The sequence below is a fragment of the Vanacampus margaritifer genome, chromosome 1, assembly GCF_051991255.1.
Source record: "Vanacampus margaritifer isolate UIUO_Vmar chromosome 1, RoL_Vmar_1.0, whole genome shotgun sequence".
NCBI classification, from domain to species: domain Eukaryota; kingdom Metazoa; phylum Chordata; class Actinopteri; order Syngnathiformes; family Syngnathidae; genus Vanacampus; species Vanacampus margaritifer.
In genome coordinates this window covers 12,209,225-12,233,255 of record NC_135432.1, presented here as the reverse complement: position 1 = coordinate 12,233,255, position 24,031 = coordinate 12,209,225, and the positions used below count along the sequence as shown (strand labels likewise).

Below are 24,031 nucleotides of genomic sequence, written 5' to 3'. Positions count from 1 at the left end.
TTGACTTGGCCTGCGGAAAGGGCCACATTTTCATCTTTATTCATGAGCGGGTTTTGACCCGAACGGTTTTATTGGCTGCGGTCTTGCATGACAAGACCTGTTATGTCTTTAACTGCCAGGCTTTGGCCATCACTGTATGCGGGGGGGGGGGTGGGGTGGGGGGGGGATACAGTGCTTTCAAACTCACAAAGGAAGTGGGAGCAAGTGAAGCGTTAACAAGCAGAGCTCCACAAAATGTTTGTTGCCTTTTGGATGTTTGTGTTTAAAGTCTAAAAGTGGTTGCACTGTTTGTGGTTCTGATAGACATTGTTTGCTCATTACTCAAGCTGCCGCTCCGATTGCGTTTGTCATTGATGCCTTTGCCCTCTTGACTCCACATCCACAAAGTCCAGCAAATACACTTTTGCGCGGAATTAGCCCCCATGTCAAACTTATGTCCGGACAAAAGCGTATGAACTCAACTTAAAGGCATTTCGTGCTCCCAAAGGGGGTTTCATAGGCTTGAGGTTCCCACGAAACCTGAAGCATACGATTGTCTAAAATGTGCTTGTAAAACAAATACTTTAAATTCAAGGCTTATTAAGCGATCAAATCTAACCCCTAACTGATTAAATATAAAGACTTGTGTTTCAATACTTTTGCCTATTTTATTTACCCGACTATACACATTAGCTACATGTTGCCTGGGGGTTTTGTACCTCAGACAGACAATGAGAATCCATGCTTGATTTGTTTGTATTAAGGAGATTTGATAAAAATAAATAAAGAAAATAATAATAAAAAAATAAATACTTTCCTTTCTCTTCTTTGGTCCTTCCTCGGGTCTCCCGACGGCCTCACGACTCTGGCTGGAAGTGTTTGGTTTAGGTGAACGGTATGGGATTTTTTTTTAATAGGTTTTAGGTGAACTAATGAATACACGCACGCACGCACGCACGCACGCACGCACGCACGCACGCACGCACATACACATTCTCACCCACATACAAAAAAAATAAATAAAGGAGAGCAATGATGATGACATGTCAAATCGGTAAAATTACCGAATGAACAATACTGAGCTCCCCCCAAAAAATAAAAATAAAAATAATTTAAAAAATAATAATAATAAAAAAATAAAAATTTAAAAATTAAACATATTTTTTTAGTAGGAGCTCTCTCTTAATTCTTTTATTTACTAAAAAAAAATAAAAAAATACTATATGAAATAACAGAAAAACCTCATTATTCATGGGCACATTTGACACTGTTTGTATAGTTCTATGTGACACTATCGGGAAGATGCAACAGGTAGAGTACATCGGAGGACACGTGCAGACTTGTTTCCAGACGGTGAAGGTACAAAGGGAGGAATGTCCTGGGAAGAAGCGTCCTACCAATGTCACACGCTGGCGTGGCCGCTTTACACAGTTGAGTTCAGTTACAGCTGCGGGATAAGACTGGAAACTTGAAAAAACTTTTTTCATTGTTGTTTTGATTTTTGCCCGTAATTTAAACAATTGTTTGTAATATTAAATGAAATATTCAAATTTAGTTTTATTTAAATGTATTTTTACTTAAACTCCTCATACATGAAAAGAAAAGCAACTAAACCCCACATAGGCTAAGAAGGTGGCGACGGACTAAAACTCCCCATTGGAAGACATTCTAATCTACATGTCAACATGGTCTCATTGCAGCTCCCAACTGAAAAGAACACAACACAAACATGTCCTGTGCTTGTCAAACATGTCCGATAAAGATGTTTTCATTCTGACCGCAGCCTCTTTTCACGTTATCCCACTCGTGTAGGGGAGATAAGTGAGGAACGCTGGACGGGAATTTACACAAACTTGGCAAGAATGATGTGAGAGCTTTAAAGGTCAAGGTCACTGCGACCTCACATCTGTCCTATTCTCCTGAACATGACATCAGCTAAAAATTTAAAGGCAATTTGTCTTTTCAAGATAGAGCCTGTAAAAATATATTTGATGTTTTTGAAACTGGATGTATTTGGTTTGAACTGAACACCAGAAACAACCTACTAAGTGTTAACTTTGGGGAGCACCAACGCGGAAGTAGACAAAAATGAGTGACTTGAATATTAACCATTAGCATTAGCATTGGCATTAGCATTAGCATCGGCCAGGATTGACTCGTCCCCTCCATGAATTATATTGACACCATTTTTAATGGTCTACAGTGTAAAAAATAAAGAAGTATTTGTTCCCCTGCTGATTGTGAAAGTTTTCATACTAAGAAAAAAATGAAGAGTCTCAGATTTTTATGGCGACTTTATTTGAACAGTGATAAAAAGAATATCAGGGATTTTTTTTTTTACATGGAATAAAAAATAATAATATATATTTTGCATTTCATTGAGGGGAAATAAGTATTTGACCCCCTGGCAAAAAAATGATTTAATACTTGTATATGTATTGTAAATGTTTCTTGTAGTTGTTTACTCGGTTGGCAGACACATCAGGAGTCATTTTAGTCCACTCTTTTCTGCATATCATCTCCAAAAGCTGGCGTTTTTTTGCGACTGGTGTTTGGAAACTTGAAGCTCCGCCTCTTTCCACAGATTTTCTATAGAATTAAGGTCAGGAGACTGGCTAGGCCATGCCATGACCTTGATGGCACTCTTCTGGAGCCACTGTTGTTTTTCTTGGCTTATACATTTTGGATTGGTGTCATGCCGGAAGAACCATCCACAAGCCATTTTCAGGGTGTTGGCGCAGGCAAGGGATTGTCAGCCATGATTTTGCGATACATGAATCCAGTGTTTACAAAATCTATTCTTAGAAAAACAAACAAAAAAAAACATAAAACACAAACAAAATGTAATTTTTGTATGCATGTAAAATATGGACAATAATCCGCATGATTATTCTTTTATTATGAGTTGAGTTGAGGCCAAAGAGCTTGATTTTGGTCTCATCTGACCGCAGCATCTACTCCCAGTCTCGCTCAAAATCATGAATATGTTCGTTGGCAAAGTTGACCCTGCGGGCCTGCAGGTTCTGCAGGATTTTAAATGATTGTGTGTGTGTATTACCAGCTGTCTTCAAATCATTAACCAGGTCCACCCATGTTACCTCTAACTGACCTCTAACCTTTCTCCTGATCTTTGAGAGCCCACGAGGGGACATCTTGCGTGGAGCCCTCAGCCAAGATGGATTGACAGTCATGTTGTACTACTTTCCACTTTAGCTTCTTACTTATGGTTTTGTTGCTGCGAAGTCAACAGTTTGATCAGTTTTGAAATCTTTTGACAGCTCTTTTTGGCCTGTCACGGAGTCTGTCGGCGCGGGGCTTTTTATACAGGTGATCATCTGGGATGGGTGTTTCTCATGCAGGTAATGACTTGGAGCCAACATTGCTCATAGTTGTTATAGGGGATATAGGGGATGTATAGTCATAGGGGTCAAATACTTATTTCCTTCAATGAAATGCAAGTTATTTTGTATTTCTTATTTCATGTTTTTTTTCTTCAAAAATCTTCCTGATATTCTTTCTATCACTGTTAAAATGAAGCTGTTCATTTATTTTTTTAGTATGGGGGATCAAATACTTATTTCCTCCACTGTTGTATTTTTTGTTTTTTTTGTGTTGTTTTAATATTCTGTCCCATTGGTAAATAATTTGTCAGTTTTTTTTTTAATCCACATTTGGAAGAGTCCGTCAAAAGGATAAATGGCATTGTTGGCACGCTTGTTTGGATTTTGTTGAAGAAATGAAATATTTTTCTTCCGCGTGTTCGTTGTTTTTCAGGTAGAGAGAATGTTGGTTATCCGAATACAGGCTGGAGATCGGTGAACAGTCCCTTCAAATGTTTTATTTTACAGAATATTCCGGACACAAGCGAGTTCCCAGCAATGGTGGCAACCTCTCACAAGTGTGTCGATTACAGACACTTACAAGCTTTTTATACTATCTTGAAGGGCGGTTCCAAAAAGCCCACCTGGAGTTCACCGTACATGAGATAAGACTTTAAACACATCATTGATTACAGACACTTGGCAGAAATTGCGACATCACTCACAAAGACACATCCACAGATAAAAGTTCTACTGAGGAAATAAATAAATTAAAACAGTTATGTCTAAATCTGGGCAGAAGACCCTCTTCAATTTGAAGGCCTCTTTCTCTGTCTGTGTAATTCCTTTGCTTCCTTCATTGACCTGCGGTCCAAAGTCTGCTGCTGCTGTTTGCTTGGAGGTGGAAGGTTCCGACACGCCTCCTCATCCTGAAGCTCTTCGGGTGCCACTCTTCAATTCTCTTGGCATCTTTTGTTTTCTTATACATTCACGTCAGTAAAATCCTGATGTGATTGCACAGCTTATGACCAGGGGAAAGTTCTTGACTCACTTGTTTCATTACCTAAAGTAAGCATTTTTTACATACGATATTATCATTTTAAACCTGGAGAACCCACGGGGTCAAATTTGGCCCCTATAAATTCTGCTACTCAAATAATAGCAGAGCTTTGTTTGAAGTTATGACTCTGCGACGGATTCTCTCATGTCATCTCAATAAGTAAAATAAACGGTTAAAAGCACGGCAATTGCCTTAGTTGAACCAGTAACACTTAACTGTAAACACACACTATTTATCTCTCGTATTTCGAATTCTCGTTTTCTTTCCCTCTCGTTCTTTTAGGTTACACCTCAACAGTCATCTGATTGGCTGTCCATCGGTATAGCTTAAACAAATGCACACGGAAAAAAAAAACCCGAGGTGAACTTTACAATGTAAACAATCAAAGAAAAAATAGCAGAGTGTTTCATACATAGGAAACTATAACTACCAATTATTTCCAGTATTATCACCTTTTAGGGTCAAGTGTACATATGCAAAACATGCTATATACTGTACGTCTCAACAGGAGCTTTGTTATATGCAGTACTTCACATTTACAGTAATTAACCCTGGAGAACCCATGGGGTCAAATTTGGCCCCAAAAATTGTGCTACTCAAATAACAAAGAACTTTTTTTTATTTTACAAATTTAACTTCAAAAGTCCAGAGTGCCACTTCTGACCCCTGCATGGGGCCATCTAGTGGATGAATATTGCAATTACATGAGCCAGAGTGGTGACAAGATGGCTAAAATGCAACAAATAAAACAAAAAAATGATGTTGTTCAATGTAGCTGTGTATTTGATTGATTATTTTCTTAAATTCTAAATAGTTTACTGGCAGTTTTTGTTATTCTGATTTTTCGAAATGATACCCCGAAATCCCAAAAGGGTCAAATTTCGCCCTAATCCTTAATTAGGGAATAAAGGGTTAAAATAAGTAAGCATTTTTTACATACGATATTATCATTTTAACCCTGGAGAACCCACGGGGTCAAATTTGGCCCCTATAAATTCTGCTACTCTAAAAACAAAGACCTTTTTTCTTTTTTTTTTACAAATTTAACTTCAAAAGTCCAGAGTGCCACTTCTGACCCCTGCATGGGGCCATCTAGTGGATGAATATTGCACTTACATGAGCCAGAGTGGTGGTGACAAGATGGCTAAAATGCAACAAATAAAACAAAAAAATGATATTGTTCAATGTAGCTGTGTATTTGATTGATTATTTTCTTAAATTCTAAATAGTTTACTGACAGTTTTTGTTATTCTGATTTTTCGAAATGATACCCCGAAATCCCAAAAGGGTCAAATTTCGCCCTAATCCTTAATTAGGGAATAAAGGGTTAAAATAAGTAAGCATTTTTTACATACGATATTATCATTTTAACCCTGGAGAACCCACGGGGTCAAATTTGGCCCCTATAAATTCTGCTACTCAAATAACAGACCTTTTTTTTCTTACAAATTTAACTTCAAAAGTCCAGAGTGCCACTTCTGACCCCTGCATGGGGCCATCTAGTGGATGAATATTGCAATTACATGAGCCAGAGTGGTGTTGACAAGATGGATAAAATGCAACAAATAAAACAAAAAAATGATATTGTTCAATGAAGCTGTGTATTTGATTGATTATTTTCTTAAATTCTAAATAGTTTACTGACAGTTTTTGTTATTCTGATTTTTCTAAATGATACCCCGAAATCCCAAAAGGGTCAAATTTCGCCCTAATCCTAAATTAGGGAATAAAGGGTTAAAATTGAAAAAACATATATTTTGGTGTTCAGTGAACTTATAGCAGTCATTTAATGTATAATTCATAATTTTCCAAGGAAGAAAAGGCTTCTTGGGTTCTCCAGGGTTAAGATGACATTGCTTTCGCTGACCAACATTATAGATTGACGAGTTGGACAATTTTTTTCCATATTTTGACATTTAAGCAGGTGCCTAACGGAGGGGAAAAAAATACAACATGGTCAACGTCTTTGGGGGCTCTTTTTGCCTTCCAATGGCCCCCGGGGGTCTTCCACACTGTGAGACCCGGTGAATGGATTGGATATGGGCCACCCATTTTTGCTGGGGGACTCTTCCTTTCAGCGGGGTCGCAACAAAAGGGCTATTGTGGCCCCGCTGCGCTGCTGGCTTTAAATAATGAAAGCGCCTTCATCGGCCGAAGCCGTCTCAACTGCAGCAGTGTGGAGATTGCTTAGCTGGATTCGCACTGTACAGTATCATATTATTGTGGAAGGGAATGCTTAGTTATTCATTTCATTCACTCGGTTGTTGTTGTTTTTCCTCCAAGAACGTTGAATTTGAGACGGGCAATGTATAAACGCCGATTATTGCGCCCGCATGCATAAGAATGAGAGGAGGAGAAGATCTGAATGAAATAAAGAAATAAATTCACCTGGTAGCGAGACTTGGGGATGATTCAGGAAAAGCTGGTGCCAGCTCGAACCTTGAACTTTTTTTATCCGCACCATTCTTATGACGATCGTTATTTTCAGTTCACTTCCTGCAGCAATTCTGAATCGTTTCTTTATCGCATTATGACTCCAATGTCCGTCTCCCCCCACCCCCCCCCCCCACGGCCCCACCCCCGTTTCTTTTATGCTTGTGGATATTCTCCCTCATCCGGGTCATTTCTTTCTCAGGGCATTGAATGGAGGGCAAGTGGACTGCCGTGTTTGTCTTCGGCGTTCCGCCTCTCTTTGTCTTCGATGTCATTTTAATGACTCTACTTGCTCATGCTATGACGTGAGGAGTAGGAAAATTTGTCTGTGCTGATTCCTAGCACACACTTTTAAATCATTCATGAATAAGAAATGTATTTACTGTATGTGTTTTATTCACAAATACTAATAAAGCTGTTGATAATAGAGGCCTAAATTAAATACTAGAAAAATTCCCGCGGAAATTTTGAATGGGACTGCTGACTCTTGTAAATGAGCTGAATAGTTTAAAATTTAAACCACTGCATCGCTCAAGAAAAGTGGAAGTTAACCATAATCAACGTCAACTAAAAGTATCTCACTGTCCCTTTAAGAAAAATGCACTTTCACGCACACACATTTGACTTAGAGACGTCACGCACCCAACATTCCATTGAGATTGTATGAGAGACGCACACCTGGAACAAAAGCCTCTCACGGCTTAACAGTTCAGGATACAGATTCAAGAAATAGCTCGTTAGAACGGCAAGGGTTTGGGGAACACGAGCATGTTCTCATTTTTTTAATCGGATGAAAAATGACCAAATGAGAGCAGGTTGAAAACTTATGATTTATCAGAAATGAAGAGGAAAAAGGAGGCGAATTTAACATGGAAGAGATAGGCGAGTTAGTCCGACTTCTCCTCGCTTAAAGTGAAAATAAAGGTACTAAATGACACCTTAGCCAAATAAAAGTTAGTTTGTCTGAAAGAAGAGACTTGTCACTACAAAATGTGAGAATTTGATGTCTAGTGAGCAAAGATTGTGGCCATGGTGACGAGTTGAAGTGAAACTTTTGCAAATAGAAGTAGACTTTTTTTGTTCCCGCCACGCAAAGCCTAATTGCTCAACAGAGTGTGTTAGAAGCCTATTTCACTCACTGTCTTTGAACCCGCACAGGGGAGAGAGCTTTCATTCCTTAAAAAAGATTTCGACACTGAGCTAAAGATGGGAAAAATTGCTACAAAATGAGCTAAAATTCATATCGGTCGGTTAACGTATGCGCGTGCAGCGTGTCTTGGAAAAAGGTGCTTGATCTGTAATTTGTTCCCCCTTTCTCCATTCATTTCCTATGGGACGTTTTTTTGGGAGTTTTTTGGGCATTGCGTCGCCATGGTAAGTCGGAATTCCTAGAAAAATAATGCCGCACCGAGTCAGATCGAGCCGCATCGTTTGATACCTCATTCGTGCCGGTGCGATCTACGGCACGGGCCGCATTCTTACGCTCAGCAGTCCCATAATAAGTGGAATCTTTCACCTTCACGTTCTTCAATTTCCTCCAAGTTAATCTCTGGGCTTCATGTGCTGTTTTTCTGAACTTTTTGGAAACGACTCACACAGTCCGGATCACTGGGCCGTCCTATATGGGCCTGCGTTAGGAAAAATTCCCAAAGCTGAATTTAATCTACTGTACCATTCACACTTCATTGACGCTTGCTCCAAATTCCCTTTTAGGAAAGCTTCCCCTATATATATATATATATATATTTTATTATTTTTTTTATTTTTTTTCACTGTACATGAAAACATGAAACACAGATGGAGCAATGACCTCAAACGCTTCATTTTGCCTTCTTTTTGTCGTTGAGGAAATTGTGGCCGTCGTGTAACCTCGCAGTGTTTTCTGTGCTCTGTATGTTTTAGAAAACGCGCCGGCCTGCGCCTTGTTTCGGTGCCAGCATCAATGCGCGGTGACTCACGACGGGCCCAAGTGTTACTGCAGCAATGGCTATGAGGTGGCTGCAAATGGAAAGTCATGTCAAGGTGAGTGGCCATTTTGGTTTTGCTGCTAATGCTTTTCTAATGGCCAAGAATGTCTTCATCATATTTAAAAAAAAATAAAAAAATAAAAATCTAATTATGAACTGTAAATCTTTTTAAAATGGTTTAATAGTCTGAAATGGCAAAATGGAAATTGTTTCAGGGAAAAGGGAATGCGTATTTTTTAGAACTAAAATTTTTCTTACTAATAATTTAGAATGTGCCGATGTCGATAACCGATAAGTAAGCCGATATTTGTTTGCAAAATTAACTTGAATACAAATATACTTTCGAGTCCTACTAGAAGAACAAATACATCAAAACATTGTGTAAAGCACCACGAAGCTGAATTTTATTAATATCTCTGCTTCAAAGACAACCAGTAAGTAATTTTGAGTTTGCCAAAACAAAACAGTCATGTTTTAAAAAATGCAACAAAAAACTGTGAGGGTAACATTTTGGGGAGACAAATCTTGAGCCACAACCACAACAGATGGGCCAACGCGGCAAGTCGATTATTATTGGCGGATTTCTTTATTATCTGGTTTACCCGTTTGACGTCAAATTGGTCGATATTTGACGATAATTATCGGCTGATTTCTTCATTACCTGGTTTATCCGTTTGACGTCAAATTGGTCCATATTTGACGATAATTATCGGCGGATTTCTTTATTATCTGGTTTGTCCGTTTTTAACGTCAAATTAGTCGATATTTGACGATAATTATCGGCTGATTTCTTCATTATCTGGTTTATCCGTTTGACGTCAAATTGGTCGATATTTGACGATAATTATCGGCGGATTTCTTTATTATCTGGTTTATCCGTTTGACGTCAAATTGGTCGATATTTGACGATAATTATCGGCGGATTTCTTTATTATCTGGTTTATCCGTTTTTAACGTCAAATTGGTCGATATTGACGATAATTATCGGCGGATTTCTTTATTATCTGGTTTATCCGTTTGACGTCAAATTGGTCGATATTTGACGATAATTATCGGCGGATTTCTTTATTATCTGGTTCATCCGTTTGACGTCAAATTGGTCGATATTTGATGTCAAATTGGTCGATATTTGACGATAATTATCGGCGGATTTCTTTATTATCTGGTTTATCCGTTTTTAACGTCAAATTGGTCGATATTTGACGATAATTATCGGCGGATTTCTTTATTATCTGGTTTATCCGTTTGACGTCAAATTGGTCGATATTTGACGATAATTATCGGCGGATTTCTTTATTATCTGGTTTATCCGTTTTTAACGTCAAATTGGTCGATATTTGACGATAATTATCGGCTGATTTCTTCATTATCTGGTTTATCCGTTTGACGTCAAATTGGTCGATATTTGACGATAATTATCGGCGGATTTCTTCATTATCTGGTTTATCCGTTTGACGTCAAATTGGTCGATAAATGCCGATAATTAATGGCCACCGATATTATCGCGCATCCCTAATTACCACCATTTTAATCGCATATGTAAAATAAAAAAACATTGAAAAAAAAAATCTATTTTCAACACAAGTCAACACATTTCGGTGTGAAACAATGACATTTAGGTTATTTCTATTGCTGTCAAATGTCGAAGGGTGCCAAACTTGACACAAAATATTTATACAGGTTAAGCACGGCCTGTTTGTCTTTAACGTCATGACCATCACATTCTTCTCCTGGTAGATTTCAATGAGTGCAGTGTGTATGGAACATGCAGTCAGACGTGCAAAAACACGGAGGGCTCCTACCAATGCAGCTGCGTGGAGGGCTACCTGCTGCAGCCGGACAACCGCTCCTGCAAAGCCAAAAATGGTGAGACCTGCTATTTATCTTCACACATTGATCCCCCCCGCCCCCTCCCTCCGTCTCACGGCCGTTGCGTTCCCCTCACCACCCCCAGAGCCGGTAGATCGTCTCCCGATGCTCTTGATAGCGAATCTGCACGACATCCGCTGCACTTCGCTGAGCGGCTCCACGTCGCGGCTGCCCTCCATCGCCACCAAGCAGACCATGGCCATGGACTTCATTTATGCCGAGGAGACCGTCTGCTGGATCGACGTGGGGGAAACGCCGGCGGCCACGCAGCTGAAATGCGCCAGCATTCCCGGCCTCAAGACCGTCACCGACGTCCGCACCATTAACATTTCCATCACCCTGCATCGTGAGTAGCGCTGTTGACACAACAGGGAAATATTTGGGTTACTCGTTATTGTGATTTTTTTTTTATTCTCCACACTTTTTTTTGCCGTGAAACAACTCCCACATAATGCTTGCTTCAAAAATTCATGCCTCCCGGATTATATATCATCTGATTCCACATTACTTGCAGTATTCACACACTTTAACGTTAAATATCAACTTTCCCCCCATTCTTTTTTAATGGGACTGACATTGAACAAGTACTACTTTCCACGCCCACTTCCATGCATACAGCTGATCAGCATTGCCAGGTGGCGCAGTTGGTAAAGTGCATTGTCCAGTTACCAGGAGGTTGCAGGTTCTAAACCCACCTTCAAACTGTACATTGCAAATATATACATAGCCATTAAGTGATATAAATGTATACCAACTGACTACCATATCAAGAAATGCACTGCAAAAGGGAAAATTTGAGAAAAAAATAGAGTAAAATTAAAAAAATTATTAATTCAAATAAGCAAAATGATCTGCCAACAGGACAAGAAAATCTTACTTAAATTTACCTGTAAGAAAATACTAGGTTTCACATCAACCACAGCGCTCTTGAAAATAGTATTTTTAGACTAAAAACAAGTAATAATAACATTGATTAAAATATATTCACATTAATTTGGCCAACTTGATTTTAATGTCAAGCATGGAGGTACAAGGTTCCATTTAAATAAATAATTAAAAAATATATATATATATTTTTAAATGGTATGACCAAGGCAGGGATTGAACCCACAACCTCCGAGACTTAGGGTAGACTCTACCACTAGACCACTGAGCTAGTACTATATTGGCCGGAAAGAAGAAAAACGATCTTAGTAAATACTGTATATCGACACCACAAAGTGATGATTTTTACAAGAAAAAAATGCTTACAATAAAGTACTATATTGAATTTTTGTCTGATTATTTTCACCCTTATTTTATTACTAGATTATGCAAAATCCTAAAATAAGAAATTCAATTTATGAAACCCCAGTTCAGGGCCTTAAAACAAGACTGCTTGATCAAATAAGATCATTAAGTAATAAGTATCTTAAAACAAACACAATGATATTTATTGCCTGTAAAAATAACTTGTCAAATCAAAGATCATTTAGGTTAAATGTAAGAATTGACATCTTACTTAAGATTTTCGTTTTTTTGCAGTGTGGATTATAATTTCACTAAAATGATTAAATGCATGTTAGCTTTTAGCATCAGATAAATACGTCATTAGCCACAAATTTGAACAAGTCACGTTAGCTCAGTGCTTAGCGCATTTGTCTTACACCACAGAGAACCCGGGTTCCAACCCCGCTTGGACCATATTTTAGTACATTTGATGGTTCGATACCAACTAACTATCATAACAGGAAATGGATTAGAATTTCTCTGAAATGATTAAATCCCACCTTTGACAAATTCAAGTTCAAATTTCCTTTTTAATCATTTTGTTATTCAACTACAATTAAAAAATTGTAATTTTCACATATTTTTTTATTATTATTATTATTTTTTATTTTTTTCCTGGAGAAAAACGACAATCAAAAATGAGTAATTTTTACATCATTTATCTTTCAATTGACTTTATTTTTATTTTTTTATTTTTGTTTTTTTAATTATTATTATTTTTCCTGGAGAAAAAAATATATAAAAAAATTGACATTATAAGCACATGCATTCAAATCTTTTGGGCATTCCCGCACAATTTCTGCAGAAATTTGCACTTTAATTTTTTGTTTTCAGGCTTTTGAAGCCTTAAAAAGTCTCAAATTAAATGTGATTAATCTCGATCATTAATCATTTAAAGAGCAACATATTTTCTACTTGTTCACACGCACAAACCTTCTGAACATTTATTTGACAGAGGCTAAAAATTTTAAATTTAAATATAAAAATTAAAAAGTTTGGACTTTATGAACCTAAATGTTGTCTACACTCCCAGTAATAAATTCATCTTGTGATATGAAATACGAAGTTTTGTCACCACAGCCGAGAGCATCAACGGAAAATAGAAAACGCCCCAAACGATGTCATCGGTTGACGTTGTCAGCCTGTGTACGTAAAAGATGGTCAACTTTCTATTTTTACCCGAAAAACAAATCTCAGATGCTCATCGCAGCACTGATGCACCAAACGCAATATGCTGACGTTGCTTAATTTTTCTTGACAGTTGGTCTTTGAAAAGCGGGGATGCGAATTGCCGCGTCGCTGACTTCTGGTTTTCTGTGCCAGCATGTCGCCGAGCATTAATTTTTCAAATATGCAACTTTGTGATCCTTCATACACAGTATGTTGTTGTGTTGCTGAAATGAAGAATGTCTGCTGTTTCAGTCCAATGTCCCGTATTTTTCTTCTTCTTCAATTGATCGAATGGTATTAGCTATTGGATTTTCTCTTAATCCTGGAGAACCCAAGAAGCCTTTTCTCCTTTGGAAAATTATGAATTATACATTAAATGACTGCTATAAGTTCACTGAACACCAAAATATTTTTCAATTTTAACCCTTTTTTTTTAACTAGCTCAGAGTTGCTAATTTATCAAAATATATATAGAAAATACTCCTAGGCATTTTGCAACATGATATGAAATAGATTAACAAAAAATAAATAAATTTTACCATCTGATGGTTTGCTGAGAAGATGGTTTTGTTTGGATTGATTTCCAGCTCAACAAAACAGCATGTTGCCAGCCATCTTGTCACCACCACTCTGGCTCATGTAAGTGCAATATTCATCCACTAGATGGCCCCATGCAGGGGTCAGAAGTGGCACTCTGGACTTTTGAAGTTAAATTTGTAAAAAAAAAAAAAGGTCTTTGTTATTTGAGTAGCAGAATTTATAGGGGCCAAATTTGACCCCGTGGGTTCTCCAGGGTTAAAATGATAATATCGTATGTAAAAAAATGCTTACTTATTTTAACCCTTTATTCCCTAATTAAGGATTAGGGCGAAATTTGACCCTTTTGGGATTACGGGGTATCATTTCGAAAAATCAGAATAACAAAAACTGTCAGTAAACTGTTTAGAATTTAAGAAAATAAGCAATCAAATACAAAGCTACATTGAACAATATATATTTTTTGTTTTATTTGTTGCATTTTAGCCATCTTGTCACCACCACTCTGGCTCATGTAAGTGCAATATTCATCCACTAGATGGCCCCATGCAGGGGTCAGAAGTGGCACTCTGGACTTTTGAAGTTAAATTTGTAAAAAAAAGAAAGAAGAAAAAGGTCTTTGTTATTTGAGTAGCAGAATTTTTGGGGCCAAATTTGACCCCGTGGGTTCTCCAGGGTTAAATGACAGACAATTCTTTCATTTACTGCTGGATATGTAGCATCGCTATTGCTCTCATTAAGTAACATTTACGATGTCATTGCGGTGGTAAAACAAGAATGGAACATACTAAAGGTCACATCATGCAATCTCAGTACAAATTGTGAAACTATTTTCAGGTTACAACATTTTTTAATGATCTATTAGCTACATGTGTGTTGCACGTCAATAAACATGGTGGCTATGGATTATTACTGTATTTTATGTAGTTTTATTTGTTGCATTTTAGCCATCTTGTCACCGCCACTCTGGCTCATGTAAGTGCAATATTCATCCACTAGATGGCCCCATGCAGGGGTCAGAAGTGGCACTCTGGACTTTTGAAGTTAAATTTGTAAAAAAAAAAGAAGAAAAAAAAGGTCTTTGTTATTTGAGTAGCAGAATTTATAGGGGCCAAATTTGACCCCGTGGGTTCTCCAGGGTTAAAAAGCCCCATTTGCTTTCCTTCCATTCCATTCCAATGTCCTAAAAAGGTCATGGAGACGACGCCGCAAAATGTCGTTGCTCTCCATTTTTCCCGCACTCGCAAACTGTGTAAAAGCAGCATGTGTGTGCGTAACGCTCCATTGAAATTGGATGTGCACGGGAAACAAGTGGATGCAGTGGGCATGTCCACCCCGGGACCCGAGCCCTGTGTCATGTTTTAGAGGTGATTTGACTCCTATCCACCTTCAGTGGAACTTGAGAAGCTCGCTGTGCTCTCATGCGTTGCTTTCTGAGAAATGATTTGAGGGGTTCCTGGTAGCTCGGGGGGGGGGGGGGGGGGGGTCCATCCGAGGGGACAGAAGCAATTGCCGGAAATGATGACTTTCTGCCGTTTGTCTGAACAAGCGTTACATCCCCGAAGCTGTTTTAAGTCCTGTCCAGTCGGGTCATACATCATGCACGGGCTGACCCAAATACCTTTGAGTCGCCGGCGCAGTACTTGGTAACATATTACCTTTTATTTTATCTTCATGAGCAACTCTAAAATGATGACATTTTGTGTAAGCAAAATCAGCTTTTGATTGGAGCAGCTACAAAACAAGCCAATGAATTGACCAGAACGTCAAAATATAGTCATGTGACTTTTTCCTCCTTGTAGACGTATTGTACATCTTGCATCACCACTGAAAACAATAGTTTCATTTATTAGATTTGTTTGACATTTGGAAGAACACACCCTAATTGATTCTGGAGAATAAGCTAATATTAACTCATTCATTGCCATTGACGGCTATAGACGTCAAAAAATCATTTGAACTATTTCTATTAGTTTCACCTTTTTTTTCCACTTTTGTTAACAAGAGTAGTTAATTACGATTAAAGATTGTAATTGCCTGACGCCCCTAATTTTTAATAATATTTTCTTTTAAATCGTTTTAGGCTATTTTTGATGGTAATTACCTGCTTGACTTCAATAGTCAACTCACAAATTTTATATCTTTTTTAAATGTATAATAAAAAAAATTAACAAAAGTGGAAAAAAAAAAGTTAAACTAATAGAAATAGTTCAAATAATTTTTTTAACTATTTCTATTAGTTTCACCTTTTTTTTCCACTTTTGTTAGCAAGAGTATGAAAACCTTAATTTTTTTTATTGTACATTTAGAACAGATATAAAATCTGTGATTAATCGTGAGTTAACTAGTGAAGACATGCGATTAATTACGATTAAAGATTGTAATCGCCTGACGCCCCTAATTTTTAATAATATTTTCTTTTAAATCGTTTTAGGCTATTTTTGATGGTAATTACCTGCTTGACTTCAATAGTCAACTCACAAATTTTATATATTTTTTTAAATGTATAATAAAAAAAATTTAACAAAAGTGGAAAAAAAAAAGTTAAACTAATAGAAATAGTTCAAATAATTTTTTGAACTATATCTATTAGTTTCACCTTTTTTTTCCACTTTTGTTAACAAGAGTATGAAAACCTAGAATTTTTTTTATTGTACATTTAGAACAGATATAAAATGTGTGATTAATCGTGAGTTAACTAGTGAAGTCATGCGATTAATTACGATTAAAGATTGTAATCGCCTGACGCCCCTAATTTTTAATAATATTTTCTTTTAAATCGTTTTAGGCTATTTTTGATGGTAATTACCTGCTTGACTTCAATAGTCAACTCACAAATTTTATATCTTTTTTAAATGTATAATAAAAAAAATTAACAAAAGTGGAAAAAAAAAAGTTAAACTAATAGAAATAGTTCAAAGAATTTTTTGAACTATTTCTATTAGTTTCACCTTTTTTTTCCACTTTTGTTAACAAGAGTATGAAAACCTAGAATTTTTTTTATTGTACATTTAGAGCAGATATAAAATGTGTGATTAATCGTGAGTTAACTAGTGAAGTCATGCGATTAATTACGATTAAAGATTGTAATCGCCTGACTCCCCTAATTTTTAATAATATTTTCTTTTAAATCGTTTTAGGCTATTTTTGATGGTAATTACCTGCTTGACTTCAACAGTCAACTCAAAAATTTTATATATTTTTTTAAATGTATAATAAAAAAATTAACAAAAGTGGAAAAAAAAGTTAAACTAATAGAAATAGTTCAAATAATTTTTTGAACTATTTCTATTAGTTTCACCTTTTTTTTCCACTTTTGTTAACAAGAGTATGAAAACCTTAATTTTTTTTATTGTACATTTAGAGCAGATATAAAATGTGTGATTAATCGTGAGTTAACTAGTGAAGTCATGCGATTAATTACGATTAAAGATTGTAATCGCCTGACTCCCCTAATTTTTAATAATATTTTCTTTTAAATCGTTTTAGGCTATTTTTGATGGTAATTACCTGCTTGACTTCAACAGTCAACTCACAAATTTTATATCTTTTTTTAAATGTATAATAAAAAAATTAACAAAAGTGGAAAAAAAAGTTAAACTAATAGAAATAGTTCAAATAATTTTTTGAACTATTTCTATTAGTTTCACCTTTTTTTTCCACTTTTGTTAACAAGAATATGAAAACCTTAATTTTTTTTATTGTACATTTAGAACAGATATAAAATGTGTGATTAATCGTGAGTTAACTAGTGAAGACATGCGATTAATTACGATTAAAGATTGTAATCGCCTGACGCCCCTAATTTTTAATAATATTTTCTTTTAAATCGTTTTAGGCTATTTTTGATGGTAATTACCTGCTTGACTTCAATAGTCAACTCACAAATTTTATATATTTTTTTAAATGTATAATAAATTTTTTTTAACAAAAGTGGAAAAAAAAAAGGTAAACTAATAGAAATAGTTCAAATAATTTTTTGAACTATATCTATTAGTTTCACCTTTTTTTTCCACTTTTGTTAACAAGAGTATGAAAACCTAGAATTTTTTTTATTGTACATTTAGAACAGATATAAAATGTGTGATTAATCGTGAGTTAACTAGTGAAGTCATGCGATTAATTACGATTAAAGATTGTAATCGCCTGACACCCCTAATTTTTAATAATATTTTCTTTTAAATCGTTTTAGGCTATTTTTGATGGTAATTACCTGCTTGACTTCAATAGTCAACTCACAAATTTTATATCTTTTTTTAAATGTATAATAAAAAAAATTAACAAAAGTGGGGGAAAAAAAAGTTAAACTAATAGAAATAGTTCAAATAATTTTTTGAACTATTTCTATTAGTTTCACCTTTTTTTCCCACTTTTGTTAACAAGAGTATGAAAACCTAGAATTTTTTTTATTGTACATTTAGAACAGATATAAAATGTGTGATTAATCGTTAGTTAACTAGTGAAGTCATGCGATTAATTACGATTAAAGATTGTAATCGCCTGGCGCCCCTAATTTTTAATAATATTTTCTTTTAAATCGTTTTAGGCTATTTTTGATGGTAATTACCTGCATGACTTCAATAGTCAACTCACAAATTTTATATCTTTTTTAAATGTATAATAAAAAAAATTAACAAAAGTGGAAAAAAAAGTTAAACTAATAGAAATAGTTCAAATAATTTTTTGAACTATTTCTATTAGTTTCACCTTTTTTTTCCACTTTTGTTAACAAGAGTATGAAAACCTTAATTTTTTTATTGTACATTTAGAACAGATATAAAATGTGTGATTAATCGTGAGTTAACTAGTAAAGTCATGCGATTAATTATGATTAAAGATTGGAATCGCCTGGCGCCCCTAATTTTTAATAATATTTTCTTTTAAATCGTTTTAGGCTATTTTTGATGGTAATTACCTGCATGACTTCAACAGTCAACTCATAAATTTTATATCTGTTCTAAATGTATAATAATAATAAAAAAAAATCTAGGTTTTCATACTCTTGTTAACAAAAGTGGAAAAAAAAAGTTAAACTAATAGAAATAGTTCAAATAATTTTTTGAACGTCAATAGCCGTCAATGGCAGCGAATGAGTTAAAATGTGCTGTATGTCAGGACCAGCATAGCAAAATTCATTTGCATCAGCCAGCTCAACACGATGAATCCCATTTTGAAATTCAACTTTTATTTATGGGAGTGATTCGGTGGTGAGTCGCTGAGCCAGGATACGAACTATAGAATATGGATGGCACTACGAATATAACAATTGCTTCGAACTGCATGAATGGAACCAAAGTGGAAATCTACTGCCATGTGAAATTGAACCAATTAGGTCGTTATGGAATCTGCTGACTCATATTTACATGCCACGCTGATAACCACTTCCGTGTGTTTAGAGGGATGTGGTTACGATGAAGCTCTGGAGGTTGGCAGTTTGAAGCAACGTTCACACACACACACACACACATACACACACACACACTCACACACACACACACACACACACACACACACAAGGTGATTTATTGCCTCGGAGAGCACGACAGATGACTAGACGGAAGGTTCCAGATGTAGCGTGCTCTGACTGCATGTCTGGGAAGATAAAAGGGGAGAGCGAAGCCCGGCCCATCCCGTCCCGTCCTCCCCACCATGCGAGCCCAAGCCCACAGCAGGCCCCCGTCACTTCACCCCGCGTCCCGCTGTTCATCATTTAGTCACTAGTCCTCTCTTCTTGCCCTTTGGTTCGAAGGCAAACGCCATCTTAAGTGCATCCTGTGTCGGTATGCTTGAGTTCTGGTGATTGAATGGGTTTGAATTTGCACACAGTTAGAAAAGCCGCCCGATGGATTGTAGTGGCGCTCCCAAGCTTAAGTTTAAAACATCAACACTTGAGACAAAAAAAAAGTTTCTTCGGACTCTACAGCTGTCAAAGTGAATCAATTAATCAACAAGTAATCGTTGATCAAATTAATCGACAACTATTTTAGTAATCAAGTCATTGTTTGGAGTCATTTTTTTTAAATTCAAAATTGTCCAAATCCTCTGATTTCAGCATAGCAACAGTAATTATTCACTGATTTCTAGGGGTGTTCGAGAAAAAAAAATCGATTTGGCGATATATCGCGATATTACAGCGCGCAATTCTCAAATCGATTCGATATGCGGCCGAATCGATTTTTAAGCATCAATTTTTCATGGGAATATTCAACAAAATGTCTTATTTAGGGTTAGGATTCACACATTAAGCATGGAAGAATGTTATTGTAATGCAACATTAAGCCTTAATATTTGATTTCAGTGCTGTTCAGACATGAAACAGCCTGCAACCTGTTTGTGAAAAGACAGAATTTTCAGATAAATCAAAACATTTTCATACAAATCTTAGTGTACATGTACAAGTTTACTGATTAGTATTTACTAAATTTGAGTAAAAAAAAAAAAAAAGCACAATATTCAATTTATAGATTCGTACCGGGATTAATCGGAATCGAATCGTGACCGATGAATCGTGATACGAATCGTGATACGAATCGAATCGCCAGGTACTAGGCAATTCAAACCCCCACTAATTTCTGTAGTCCTTGATGAAAGAAGACTGATTATCTTCTGTGTTTAATCAAAATAAGACAAACATCCCTTTTTAATTTGGAAAACAATGACCGAACCGGTAACATAGCACAACATCAATCCCCGATTTCTTAATCGCTATAAGAATGCAAAGTATGATATAAACACCAAGCACTGGTTAATAAACAGTAATCAGGGAGAAAAATGCTCTTTTAATACACTTCAATGCAAAATTGATTAGTCGATTAATCGATTGAATAATCAGTAGATTAGTCGATTCTTAAAAATAGTGACAGCACTAGAAGAAAGATATCACAAGACGACAGTATATTCACTTTCCGGAATTTTATGTAAGCATCTAATCAATGCAGTACAGTGTTTATTTCTTTTATTTTTTTTTAGAGTAGGCTTCAAATTGATACTGTTGGACGTCTCATTATCCCGCTTAACTTAATGTCAACCCTTTTCTGTCAAACTTTGTGTTTGTGTTTTAAAACATCTTGTACTGTTTTGTTCTTCCTCCCCTTTGGTATTTTGTTGATGATTTCTTTTATTGGCTTGTATGTTTTCACTTACCTCCCTTTTGTACTGGAAGGCCGCCTTTGTAGACAGCCCTGAATTATTTCTGGCTCGGAGGCGCGCCAGAATTTCCCATGTTCTCTTCAACAAATCCATTTGGGCTTCTCTCCAGATGACGCGCCGTTATGCCAGCCCGCCATTATTTCTATTCTCGCGTGCTGAAGGTCCCAGTTGGGACTCGCCACTTGAAGCTATGCATGATTTCGAATTGGGGCGGAGGGTGGGGGGGGGGGGATTTTGTACATTAGGCCCAGATGGTGCATTGTATGTACTGCGATGTGGAGCTCGCAATGTGCTGCTGTTTAATTCCGCTTTGAGATGCTGACTGCAGCATTCCTGCGTCGAAGGACGGATGTCAAAATTGTTCTTTGCTCGTGAGTCTTGTGTGATGTGCAGCGCTTTGAAAGTAAGTGCGTGGCGGCAGCTGTAAAAACATGAAGTCAAAAATTTCTCCCGCTCGCTGTGGGGGGATTTTCGTGTCGATTCGCGCAATTTTAGCTGAGGCATAAGTTTGCATGCAAGGTTCCTCTTTCTTGCAAGGTTAGGTTAGTTTTTTTTTTAAGATCCTTTTTGAAAGAAGCTGTTGTTATTTTCGGTCACTTGATGTTCTTAGTGATCCGTGTCATGCACGGCTTATTTGAACAGGGTCGGATCCTCCATCAAACAAAAAGAATGAAGAACTATCTGACATAATGTCACTTCAACGGACTTTCATTCGTTTATCACAATATTTGAGTCAGGCATCCTGTTGATTATCTAGTTGACTCGCATAACATGCCATTGTCCTGTGTCAATTTTGCTTCACAAACTGTCATCATTAACTCATTCGCTGCCATTGACGGCTATCGACGTCAAAAATTATTTTGAACTATTTCAATTAGTTAAACTTTTTTTTTTCCACTTTTGCTAACAAGAGTATGAAAACCTAGAATTGTTTTTATTGTACATTTAGAGCAGATATAAAATTTGTGATTATCATGTAATTAGTTACAATTAAAAAATGTAATCGCCTGACGCCCCTAATTTAAAAAAAAAAGGGGGCGTCAGACTATTACAATTTTTAATCGTAATTAATCGCATGACTTCAATAGTAATCACAAATTTTATATCTAATATAAATGTACAATAAACTTTTTTTCTAGGTTTTCATAAAAAAATTAATGAAATGAATTTTTTTTAAACCAATAGAAATAGTTCACATGAACTTTTGACGTCTATAGTCGTCAATGGCAGTGAATGAGTTAAATGCTATAGGTGCAGTACTGCACACATTAAATAGCTTTTATTTGTGGATGTCTGAGGGAAATTCTACTCTTAATATGTCATAGGCTGCAAAACTTTGAGACATCCTGTTCTAGTGTAGACCAAGTGAGCGTTATTGTAATCTCTTTTTTATAGGATTGAAGGAGAAACAACTTTTTGTATGTGCTGCAGGAACGGCAATAATCCAAATTCCGACCACATTCCTCAATGCCAGCTAGCTCAGGATTAAGGGTAAAAATAGGAAATGCTTTGCTCAGCTTAAATCATAATCTTTGATTAATTGGAAATGTTATTCTTTCAAGAAAGTACATAGCAGAAGGAAACTTTTGACTTAAGCATTATTACAGAAGTTTGATTTGTGATAAAAACAAAAAAAAAGTGTTTCTCTCTTTATGAATGTAACTTGCTTGATTAACAATCAATTTCTTCCATTGATGGACACAATATAGTTACAGGTAGGGGTGTGAATTGCCTAGTACCTGGCGATTCGATTCGTATCACGATTTGATTCGATACCGATTAATCCCGATTCGAATCTATAAATTGATTATTACGATTTTTTATTTTTTTATTTTTTTACTCAAATTTAGAAAATACTAATCAGTACATGTACACTGTAAGATTTGTATGAAAATGTATTTATTTATTTAAAAAAATCTGGTTTATAACAAACAGGTTGCAGTCCGTTTCATGTTTGAACAGCATTTAAATAAAATATTAAGGCTTAATGCTCCATGAATATAACATTCTTCCATGCTTAATGTGTGAATCCTAACCCAAAATAAAACGTTTTGTTGAATATTCCCATAAAATAATTGATTTGTAAAAATCGATTTGTAAAAAACGATTCGGCCACATATCGAATCGATTCGAGAATTGCGCGCTGTAATATCGCGATATATTGCCGAATCGATTTTTATTTTTTTTTCTAACACCCCTACTTACAGGTAGTGATTACAATTGCGGAACCAACACGCAACGTGACAGGTTGTGCCGCTTGGAACGTTAATGACTTTAACTTGAGTTCTTGGTGTTTCTGTGCGTCTTCTTTTTTTCACCCTTCAGACGTGGAACAGATGGCGATCGACTGGCTGACGGGAAACTTCTACTTTGTGGATGATGTGGACGACTGGGTGTTTGTCTGCAACAAGAACGGCCAGACGTGCGTGACGCTGCTGGACCAAGAACTGTACAACCCGAAAGGCATCGCCTTGGACCCGGCGATGGGGTGCGTGACCTGACGTTACCTCGAAATTACCCTTTTAGCAACACATTGAAGAAAATGCTGTTGTATTAGGAGCAGTGTGCTGATCCAATTTGTTTTTGAACTCAAGTTCCCTTTTTAAAAAGTGTCACTTCCTAATTGTGATCCTTCTGAAAATGATTCATTTCCTTCTCTTCCTCTTTTCTCATCTTGCAGAAAAGTCTTCTTTACAGATTATGGATCCACACCCAGAGTGGAGCGTTGTGACATGGATGGTCAGAACCGCACAAAGCTGGTGGACAGTAAAATCGTCTTCCCCCACGGCATCACTCTGGACCTGGTCAACCGGCTGGTGTACTGGGCCGATGCCTACCTGGACTACATTGAAGTGGTGGACTATGAGGGCAAGAACAGACACACCATCATTCAGGGCCTTCTGGTGAGATTTGAATGATAAATTGTGTGGAGCTTTAACAAGCACAAATAACAAACACTTATTAAAAAAAAAAGAAGTCTCAGCATTTGATAGAACTACAACACACATTAGGCACAATTTGGTCTGAACCAATCAGATAAAGGGCATGGCCACCCTCTAATTGGTAGTGGATTTCACTTTCCTCTCCTTTCTTTGGTCCTTCCTCGGGTCTCCTGACGGCCTCACGACTCTGGCTGGAAGTGTTCGGTTTAGGTGAACGGTATGGGATTTTTTTAATAGGTTTTAGGTGAACTAATGAATACACACTCACCCACATACAAAATAAAAAAAATAATAATAAAAAAAAAAAGAGAGCAATGATGATGACATGTCAAATCG

At 36.4% G+C, this 24,031-nt stretch overlaps 1 protein-coding gene across 2 annotated transcripts in view; it reads left to right on the top strand.

Moving 5' to 3' along the window:
• Positions 1-24,031, top strand: part of LOC144056253 (low-density lipoprotein receptor-related protein 1-like) — a 117,221-nt gene that overhangs the window by 31,868 nt on the left and 61,322 nt on the right. For both annotated transcript variants that reach the window (XM_077572857.1, XM_077572848.1), the window contains exons 4-8: positions 8,695-8,814; positions 10,497-10,625; positions 10,714-10,974; positions 23,079-23,241; positions 23,434-23,656. In XM_077572857.1, coding sequence (XP_077428983.1) covers positions 8,695-8,814; positions 10,497-10,625; positions 10,714-10,974; positions 23,079-23,241; positions 23,434-23,656 — 896 coding nt within the window. The remainder of the gene's footprint in view (positions 1-8,694; positions 8,815-10,496; positions 10,626-10,713; positions 10,975-23,078; positions 23,242-23,433; positions 23,657-24,031) is intronic.